Source organism: Delphinapterus leucas, chromosome 6, assembly GCF_059928025.1.
Source record: "Delphinapterus leucas isolate spDelLeu-1000000601 "Yukka" chromosome 6, BTC_Dleu_Yukka2, whole genome shotgun sequence".
Taxonomy (NCBI): Eukaryota; Metazoa; Chordata; class Mammalia; order Artiodactyla; family Monodontidae; genus Delphinapterus; species Delphinapterus leucas.
In genome coordinates this window covers 75,603,381-75,614,075 of record NC_143134.1, presented here as the reverse complement: position 1 = coordinate 75,614,075, position 10,695 = coordinate 75,603,381, and the positions used below count along the sequence as shown (strand labels likewise).

Here is a 10,695-nt window from a genome sequence, read left to right as displayed (position 1 = left end):
AAATTCACTCCACTGACTCATTTGAGAACTTGTCAATATGTTAAGGTTTGTTTGACCTTACTAAATCAAACCTGTCCATCTTGCTTTTCTATAATTTTATGAAACTTCTAGCTCATTTCTTTTAAAACCACAAGGCCAAAGTCCATACAGCAGGTGTAGCCTTTCTAAACGTACCCATAGGGAGTATCGACCACTGAATATAATTTATATTTCTCATTCACTGCTTTATAATTTTGCATCCAGTGGATGGTTTTTACTTTCACAATCATCAACCCTACTTCAAATGCTCTTCATATGTTTATATTAAACATTGAGTTTGCTTTAAAAAAAAAAGTTTCTAAAAGACTTCAAGGATTAAGTAAAAAGAAACAAAAGCAGCTGGATTTTCTCTAACACAGTGGTTGAAAGAAAATCTGATACATGAAAATTTGAATTACAGCATTTCAAAATCCAAATGGACTAGAATGCCAGTTTTTCTTATTAAAATTATTTGTAGCAAGGCAAATAGCTATTAAGAGCAAACCTCGCCAGGGACTTGGTTTTTTAACTCCAAAACTAACACGCAACGTTCATAGGACACCAAATGATGTGCAAAGCAAGGTACACTCGATGTAGAAAATCTAAAAAATACCTCTGTACTTCTACTCCCTATATGGAGAGAGCAAATAACTTTTCCTTTCCTTTCCTTTTTCTTCCTTTAATCCATTTATTGAATTTTTTAAATTAACTTTTTGAAAGCATCTGCTTAGTGGCTGAAATTGGCACGCAGGTACAAAAGCTTGAAGTCACCAATACGGTCCGACTGGGCATCATTCCGCCAAGGGTGTCTCTGGACGGCCTCAACCCTCCAACTAAGAAAATACAGGGAACAAGCTCTCAGAACGCCAAGGGACTAACTGCTTAAGAGGATCTTCACTCTCGGTTAAACTTTCCTCCAGGAGCATTCTGGGACTGGCTCCTTTCCAGAACAGCTGAGGACGGGTGCTCTGGGCGGGGTATTCAGGCCAGACCCCGGCTCTGGGAGTGACCTTAGGACCCCTCCCTCCTCGGTCCCCAGTAGACCAGAAACTAAAATAAAAAGTGTAATACAGCGACCTGAGGTAACTGCAAATGAGTCTGCAGAATCTTCTCGGGCGCTTAGAAACTCGCTTACGAGAGGAAGTCAGGGACCAAGCTGCCGGCCTCAGCCTCGTCAGGGACCACACACCGGCCGACCGCTGGCTGACCCGGAAGTGCTCGGCGGCGGCCTCCACGGCGGGGGCAGGGGCGCGGCCAAACCGGCGCTCACGCGCGCGCTCCCCGGGAACTCCCGCGGGTGGCTCGGCGCTCTCCCGGAGGCGCTCCCGAGCCGTCGCGGACGCCGCCAACATGGCCGAGACGAGCGAGGAGGTGGCGGTCCTGGTGCAGCGGGTGGTGAAGGACATCACGAACGCCTTCAGGAGGAACCCGCACATGTGAGTCGCGCGCCGGCGGTGCCCCCGCCTCCGCCGCCTCCGGGGGTCGTCGGGGGCGGGAGGGGGCGGGGCCAAGCCTCGAGCCGACTTCGGACTGCAGGTCTTGACCCGCGCGCTGCTCACAAGAGCCGACGGAGCTGGGTCGGGGCCCGGTAGTTGTCGGCCGCCGCGGGGCCAGCTTTTCGCTACCGGAACAAGCTCTCGGGCGAGTCCTTAGACGTGACCTCCCTCCCACCCCTTTCCCAGGAGTTCACGAAACTCGAAAGACTTCACCCGTGTGTCCACGTCCCACATCCGTTTAAGGTACACGGTGTGGGTCTGTATGTGCTTTGTTAACACAACTCTTTTGAGGTTCATCCTGGACCTTGGTAAGAAGGGGTTACTAATCATCTTAGTCTCCATGGGCCAAAACCCTCTCAGTTTACTAGCCGAAGGTAGCTTGAGGCTGCTTTTGACTTTCGCCTCACCTGTCCCAAAATTGTAGAGGAACTTCGATGAAACATTTTGTTTTGAAGGTGAACAGGGCATTCTCAAGAGAGTAGCTTCTGTAGACACAGGTTGGGTCTGGTGGGAAGCAGATGAAACCTCGACACTTTTTAGCATTAGCTGATTCATAGTTACAGGGAGCATATTAATTGTTTTTTTATTCAAACGCTGCTGCCCTCTTTAAGTAGGACACCACAGAACTGACACATGTATCTTTCCCTCCTTCCTTTCGATTTTACTTGGAGTACTCCGGGAAGATCCGGTAAGAGACTGTATTCTGTCTGATACTTCTGCTTTTATGTAACGAAAAAGAAGCTATTAAAGAAGAGATATATCTACACATTGTACAAAAGAGTAAGGAAGAAGCAAGAGTGTAGCTATTTTCCTATCCATCCTCCCTTCATCCCTCCTTCCCTCAAGAGAAAGAAACATGGAATCCAGTTTTACATTGTTTTCACTTTACCTAATTGCTTATGGAGTTTTGTTTTTTTAAAAATATTTTTTTCTTTAAACTGGAATGCATGAATTATTCTTTTTAAGCATTCTAACTCCTTAAGCTTTTCTGCTGAAAAGAGGTGCCAAACCTTCATCTAAATGAAGTGTTCTTTTCCTTCAAGGTGATGCCCTCAGATGTCTTGCTCCCTGGTGGCACACAGTTGGAGACCTGCAACTGTGCCTCATTAAAAACAAGACACTGCTGGCCTCAAAACACACCTGCCACCTCTGACAGCATCCACTTCCTTTCCCCTTGTGACTGCTGCCTTTTTCAGAATGAGAGTGTTTGGAATGATTTCCTGGCAGTAACCATAGTGGGCACTGGGCCTTCTAAAGAATGCTTTGATGCCTTGTTGTATATCAGTCTTTCAGTCCCCTTTTGAGAATGAGAGCTTTAGTGCAAATAAGAGACATTCTCAAAAAAAAAAAAAAAAAGTTGGACAAATGAAATGACTATTTTCTCATCATTTGGGGTTATTTTTCTTAAAGAAATTGAGGAGGTTAGAAAGAAGTCTAATAAGTACAGTAATCATCTTAGTTTGTCTTCTTTGAAGTAGACTAGAAAAGCATCAGTATTTCATATTTGAAAAAACTTGAGTTTGAGTGTTCATTGGCCTGGCAGGTTGACACAGTGCAGTTTGGGACACATCCCAATTCTTCTGGATCATATTTATTGAAACTCATAAAGGACTTTAATGCCCCCCCAATCGCATTTTTTATGAGATCTCATCAATCTGCTCTGTCCCAGTGCATAACTTATAATTATTAATAAACATTTGGGTCATTCAGTATTTTTTAAAGTTTGAAATAATTTGAGCATTTGAAAAAATATGAAATAATGATATAGATCTGAAAATTTTAAATAGCTTAACTCATTGTTTAATATTAATCTTCAGCTATATTTTAGTACATATTCCCTACAGTAACAATATCTCCAGTAATATTACAATGCGTCTTTTAAAATGTCTTATAATTTGGACTTTTCAAAATTGCTCATACTTCCTCCCCTCATCTAACCCTTTTACTTCCAAAATACATATGCTCTATTTCTAGTTAAAAGAAAAAGGCATCATTCACCTTCAAAGTTAGTACCTAATTACACTTTTCAGTATTATAAAAGAAAGTTTTTTATTCTTTTTGTTTTCCTCTTTTCTACAAATACAAGATAGATCATAATTTTATTAGCCAGCATCTACTACAGTAAATATATTGACTTTGTCTCTGGAAATTTCTAGCCAGTAGGAGTTGAAGATATAATGGGTGAAATGTGGATTTTGTTACTGGTGGGTATGGGTGGATTTTGTTACTGGTGGGTTACTGAGAAACTTTCTCAGCCTGTTTCTGCTTTCTCTCTCTCTTTTTTTAAATTTATTTATTTAATTTATTTATTTTTGACTGCGTTGGGTCTTCGTTGCTGCGCGTAGGCTTTCTCTAGTTGTGGTGAGCGGGGGCTATTCTTCGTTGCAGTGCGCGGGCTTCTCATTGCGGTGGCTTCTCTTGTTGCAGAGCATGGGCTCTAGAGGCTGATGAAAACATAGGAAAATCACCTCACACAGTGTCTTGCACTTAGTTGCCACTAGGTAAATAGTAGACTTAACCTGAATCCCTGTGTTCCTTAGGAAATATATTGGCCAACTGAATGATGAATGTGAAGCACTTTATAAACTGAAAAATACCATGCAAATGTTGTTTGTGTGGTTGACTCCTAGAGAATACTTTGGAAAAATAACTGAAGGCTTGACCCAGCGACAGGTATTAGCTTAATGTACAGATGCTGTGCTAGTGTGGAGGACAGCTGTTTACAGTGTAATTAGGGTCATGTCAAAGTTCTCTTATCCAGAAAGTTATTATTTTTTATTACTCTGTAATATTTATTGAACTCTCACTGTTTATGTAGCTACCATCTTCACAGTATGGAATAGGAAGAAGTATAAAATACAGTTCTTGTACTCAAGGCCCTCAGAAATATCTGTGATGTTGGAAATGTTCTTTATCTGTCCTGTCCAAATGGTAACCACTAGCCATATATAGCTATTGAGTGCTTGAAATGTGACTAGTGCGAAAGAAGATCTAAATTTGAAGTTTTATTTAATTTTAATTGATTTATACATAATGGACACATATGCCTGGTGACCACTGTATTGCACAGTGCAGGTCTAGGTGGAGACCTAAGACTTGTATGTGTGAACAGTGCATTTACCCTGCAAAGCCGTTTATAATAAGGGCTGGACTAGCAGTATGGTAAGCAAGTCGTACGTGAGTCTATTAGTAGTTAAAAGGGAAGCTGGGTATGTCTGGGCTAGTGCTCTTAGGGGAGGTGGGTTTTTGAGTGGCACTTTGAAGACAAGGTAGGATTTACAGTCTTGGAGACCTCTACAAGAAGCAGTGAATGGACTAAATTCACAAAATGTGATTGAAAAGATAAAGTAGGGACAGATTATGGAAGTCCTTGACTATCTGACTTAATTTCATTCATTCCATCGGTGCATTCAGCAAAAGAATGTTTCTATTTGATAGGTACAATGCTGGTCTCTAGGTATATGGGGCTAGGATTGGGGTATAGATTGATGAACACACCACACTTGGTCCCTGCCCAGTGGAACTTTAAACAAATCAACACACAAATTATGAAAAGAGCCCCAAAGGATAAGAAGGATAGTTTGAAAGAATAATAACAGAGAGGACTAATTTAGGATGGAAGGTCAAGATAGTTTTCCTGAGGAAATAGCAATTAAATTGAGACATGAGGCTTGGATAAGAGTTGGCTCAGGGAAAATATACTTCTTAGGCAGTGGGTAGGCCCCAGTGAGAATTTTTGAGTAAGGCAGTAGTAATGAAAGGCAGTTTCAGATCGTCTGCAAGTTGAACTGAAGAATAGGAAAGCATAGAATCTTAATTGATTTCTTACACTTGATTTTTATCTATTTATTTGAACAATAGTATACTTGTAAAAGTTTGGGTTTGCAGTCTCACAGTACTGGGTTTGAACCTTGGCTTGTTATTTACTAGCTGAGTAGTCTCAGACAAGACTTTTTCCTCATCTATAAAATGGAATTAAAATTCCTACTTTATAAGATTAATGTGTGGAATAAATGAAATAGTGTATGTAAAACCTAAAACAGAGCATTGCATATAATAAACACTCAGTAAACAATAGTAATTTGTGTATCTGTTTTCTAAATAGGGTCAGTAATATAATTTCAGTGATAGTAATCTTTAGAATTGAGAAAGCTTATGAGGGCTCTAAAATTTCTTAATCACCAGTAAAGTTTTAGTTAACAATATGCAAGGGTCAGTTCTTTTAGATACTTTTCTAACTTTTTGGTCATTCTGGAAAGAATTCCAGTTTGAAGGAAAAAAATAACTATTAGATTAAAAAGATTTGTACCATTTGCTGAATCTTGGGCTGTTTTCTCTTCAGTCACTCCACATTACAGGGTTCAGTTTTAATATTTGGGGACCATCCTTACCTCCCCGACAGGAAGCTGGTCAATATTACTTTTGTAAATAAGTGGACCGACTCCAGTTAGACTGATGTTTCTGAAAAGTACAGACAAGAGAAGCTGTCTAAACATGAGGAACAAGGTCAGTATCAGTGTTGTATGAACCTTGAACTTCATCTAGAAGTTAGTGGATCCTCATTGTGAAGTGAAGCGCTAAGGGAGATATACCATGCTGTGGATGATCTTTTTAAGTAAATATGTAGGTTCATTCCATGTTGCTATTCCTTTGGAGCAGCCTTCAAAGGTAACCTACAAAGTGAGCACTGTGGTTTCTCGTTGAAAAGATTGGAACTTGATCGCTGTCTCAAATTTTCATGTTTGTAAAAACCCATGACCTTGTTAATGCAGATATTTACTTGAGTATCCTGGTTAAGCACCAGGAATCTAAATTGCCAGAAACCTAAAAATAAAGAAGAATGGAATGTGGTGGTAGTGAAAGAGTCAGAAATTTCTCTTATGAGACTATTTCATAAGGAAATAACTGGAGATGTATTTGATGTTTATAGCACATTCATTGTACCCATGAATGATACAAAAATTATATAAGAAAATGTTTAATGTGAATTGTTAAATTAAAAAAAAAAAAAAAGAATTATAGCGGCTTCCCTGGCAGTCCAGTGGTTAAGATTGCGTGCTTCTAGCACAGGGAGCACGGGTTCCATCCCTGGTCGGGAAACTAAGATCCCACATGCCATGGGGCACAGCCAAATAAATAAATAAATAAAATTTTAAAAAGGATTATAGAAGAGTATGTCCAACATAATCCCACTTTTGTAAACTACTTAGAAAAAAAGGATGCATACCCAACATTAGTGGTGGTAGAGGGATGACAAATGACTTTTAGGTTTTTTTCCCTGAATTTTCCAACTTTGGGTATGAAATTAGAATTTAAATAGCCAGAAATCTTGCTAGAACTCTAAAAGGAGTTAATCTAAAGCCTGCTTGCTTTCACTGATGTCTTTATTTTCATTAGTGTCAAGGGTTTTGGGCTAAATAGTAGGAGATCCAGATTTTGAATTAAGCCACTAGCACTATGACCTTGAGTAATCACCTTAACCTCAGTGGATCTCAGTTCCCTCATCTGACAAAATGAGAGACTGGAGGAATGAAGTCCCTTCCAATTTCAAAATGATTCTGGAATTCTGTTCTAAATTGTCTGAAAAAAAGTGGACTATGACCTAAGGGACTAGGCATAGGAGAAATCTGAAGTCAAATGAACTGTTATTTGGAATCTTACTGACCTACCTTTATGAAGTACATGTTATATTTTTAGGAAGCAGCAAAGCATTGTATCTTAGGGTCAAATAACTTGACAAAGGCTTAACTTCCTTTGCTTTAGCTTCCCATTATCTGTTAACCAAGGAACTTTTCTGGTTGACCGCAGGCTCTTAACTGAATTAATGGTAATATACTTCATCTCTGCCTGGTACTTTGTAGCTTACCACAGTCTTTACATTGTATTATTTGCTTTTCATAACTGGCAGGGAAGGCATTGTCATTTCTGTATTTCAGATGAGGATACTGATGGCAAGTGCCTAGTCAAATTCCCATTGATCAGTGGTAGAAGAGAGACTAACTAGAACCCTGGACCTTAGAAGGTTGAGTGCTTTTGTCTCTACATCCTCCTACCTCTCTTTTAATGTTTCTTTTTTTTTCATGGTGCTTCATATTCCCTGATATGACCATTTTCATTCTCTTTACATGAGAATAGCTTTTGGGTTTCTCAGTCATAAAATTTGAAAGCTGGATGAGACCTAGCAGCCCATTTCCCTTATTTAGAAACGTAATGCAATTCCTCTATTTTACAAATGAAGAAATTGAGGTCTACAGAGGCCAAGTGGCAGGAGATAGAGATATTGATACATATATAGAGAGATATATCTATATCATATTGACAAAGCTAGGATTTGGACCCACTGCATTAGAAGGAAATCAGAGGTAATGTTCTTTTGGGGAGTCAAGAAGTGATATTCTTTGAAAACTATTTGAATATTATCACTGAAGTGCACTGATAATCAGCGTTCCAGTAGCAGTTATTGAGCACCTGCTATATCCAAGGCATTCTTGTTTTTTAAAATTATTTCTTGGAAGGATAATAGCCAACTAACGCAGTGTGTTTTTATTTGTGCAGATGGTTCTGTACTTTCATTTAGGTACCAGATTATTAGTTGGGCATTTTATGTGTGGTGTAAATAGTGAGCAAGGCAGGTTTTTACATTGTGAATTTAAGTAAAAAGTCCTCCCCCCACAATGGACTATACTCAGAAGCTAGGATTCTTTTATTCTTGTTACTCTAACATTCATATTGTTGACTTTTGCAGTTCTTTGTAGTGTTGTAGGTGGTTGTTAGATCTCAGAAAACAGACTTTCTTGAAATAATTACACTGAGTTTATTATTTTTTAACTATAATTCTAGTTTTCTTAAAATATTGTTTTACATAGTAATACCTGAACACCAGAAAATACCAGCAATTCAGACATGTATTTAGTCAGTTATAGATCTAGATGTGGCTAGTTGTCCTAATAGTGTGTTAAATTAGATTAGAATTCATATCACCAAATACAAAAATATATTTTGAAATACTGGACATTGGACTCAGATGCTCTCTCAGCATTGCCCCATTCTTCCTAAGAACTTCATTTATATTACTAGAGTGGCAAAGTGTTAACATTTTGTTTTAGGTATTGACGCAACTCCCCAGCAAAACCATCAGCTTTGTGTAGTCTGGGACCACCTTGTTTTTTTCATTTTTGCATTTTCAGAACCTAACACAGTATCCCATTCATTGTAGTACTGAGGAAATGTTTAGATAGTACTGGCATGGTGTATCAAAACACCCCTGAGTCAACTGAGTCAGTTGTCGGGACAAAAAGCCTTAGGTCCCAAAGTCTACTTGGGAGTTAAATCAGCTCAAAAGAACGGTTAGTGACTTGCAACCCCTAGAATACCCTCTTTTATTGATATATCCCTGTGTCACTAATGAAGCAATCAGTAGAAAGTAGGTTACTTCTGAGCTATCCAGTTTAGAGTTTCCAGGACGGATTTTATTTTAGTTCCACAGCCTCCCACCAGTTTGTGATGGTGGCCTAACAGATAAAGAGTGCTTTTCTTATAACCTGTAATTGAACAGTTTTCCTCTTTGCATTTGTCAGCCAGCATACTGTCTTGGCAGGGGAATTCAAGGGCATAATAGATGCTGTCACACACAAGCTCTGAAAACCAGTTCTTTATTCTGTTTTTTAAAAACACATTTAAAAGAAATCTGCTTAGACACTCTAAAAATATTTATGTCAACTGCTCTTGTTAAAACGTTTCTTGTAAGTTATTCATTAATTAATGGAAGAACATACTATTTGAGAAAGGATGTTTCACATAGACAAGAACTGTAAATTCTTTGTAGTTGAAAGGAATGAGTGCAGGTTTTACAAAAATATTTTTGTGTTTGCTGGTTCATTTACTGTGTAAGTCAACTGCCCTATGTATTGTTTATTAAATCTCTGCCTGTAATGTAAATTTTCTATTTTTTTTATTGGAGTATAATTGCTTTACAATGTTGTGTTAGTTGCTGCTGTACAACGAAGTGGATCAGCTATATGTGTACATATATCCCCTCCCTCTGGGACCTCCCTCCCACCCCACCCCCATCCCACCCATCTAGGTCATCAGAGAGCACCGAGCTGAGCTCCCTGTGCTATACAGCAGGTTCCCACTAGCTATCTATTGTACACATGGTAGCGTATATATGTCAATCCTAATCTCCCAATTCATCCCACCCTTCCCTTCCCCCACTGTGTCCATGTGTCCATTCTCTACATCTGCATTTCTATTCCTGCCCTGCAAATAGGTTCATCTGTACCCTTTTTCTAGATTCCACGTGTATGCGTTAATATACAATATTTGTTTTTCTCTTTTTGACTTACTTCACTCTGTATGACAGACTCTAGGTCCATCCACATCTCTACAAATGACCTAATTTTATTCTTTTTTATGGCTGAATAATATTCCTTGTATATATGTACCACATTGTCTTTATCCATTCATCTGTCGATGGACATTTAGGTTGCTTCCATGTCCTGGCTATTGTAAATAGTGCTGCAGTGAACATTGTGGTACATGTATCTTTTTGAATTGCAGTTTTCTCAGGATATATGCCTAGTAGTGGGATTGCTGGGTCATATGGTAGTTCTATTTTTTGCCTGTAATGTAAATTTTCAACTTAAGTTGAGGTGGATTAAGGGATATAGAAGCCACCACAGATGAAAATGGTCAAATCCTGAAGTGTATTATGTGTTTTAACAATATTTACATATTAACATGTTTTTTATTTTAGAAATGTATAAAGAATTATAAAAAAGAAAAGAAAATATGGCCCACAGTCTCACTGATAATATAATTTTATTAATAATCTGGTCTACATATATTTATTAGCAGGCAAACATAAATACATTTTTGACATTTTTATAGTCATAAATAATATGTACAAATAACTAGAAAATTTAAACTGTATAAAAATAAATCCTCTCCCCAAAAGGTTCTTGGTATCCTTTCAAGAAATTTTTTAGTGCATCTATATATCTTTTTAAAAGATTATACAGGGACTTCCCTGGTGGTCCAGTGGTTAAGAATCTGCCTTCCAATGCAGGGGACACGGGTTTGATCCCTGGTGGGGGAATTAAGATCCCACATGCTGCAGGGCAACTAAACAACTAAACCCATGCGCTCTAGAGCCCACACACAACAACTATAGAGAAGCCCA

General features: G+C 38.7%; 1 protein-coding gene across 1 annotated transcript in view; it reads left to right on the top strand.

Annotated features, from left to right (window-relative positions):
• The first annotated feature begins 1,259 nt into the window (after window positions 1-1,259).
• PTAR1 (protein prenyltransferase alpha subunit repeat containing 1) overlaps window positions 1,260-10,695 on the top strand; it is a 55,164-nt gene continuing 45,728 nt past the window's right edge. The window contains exon 1 of the mRNA XM_022573537.3: window positions 1,260-1,454. Within this exon, the coding sequence (XP_022429245.2) occupies window positions 1,369-1,454 (86 nt within the window). The 5' untranslated portion in view covers window positions 1,260-1,368. The remainder of the gene's footprint in view (window positions 1,455-10,695) is intronic.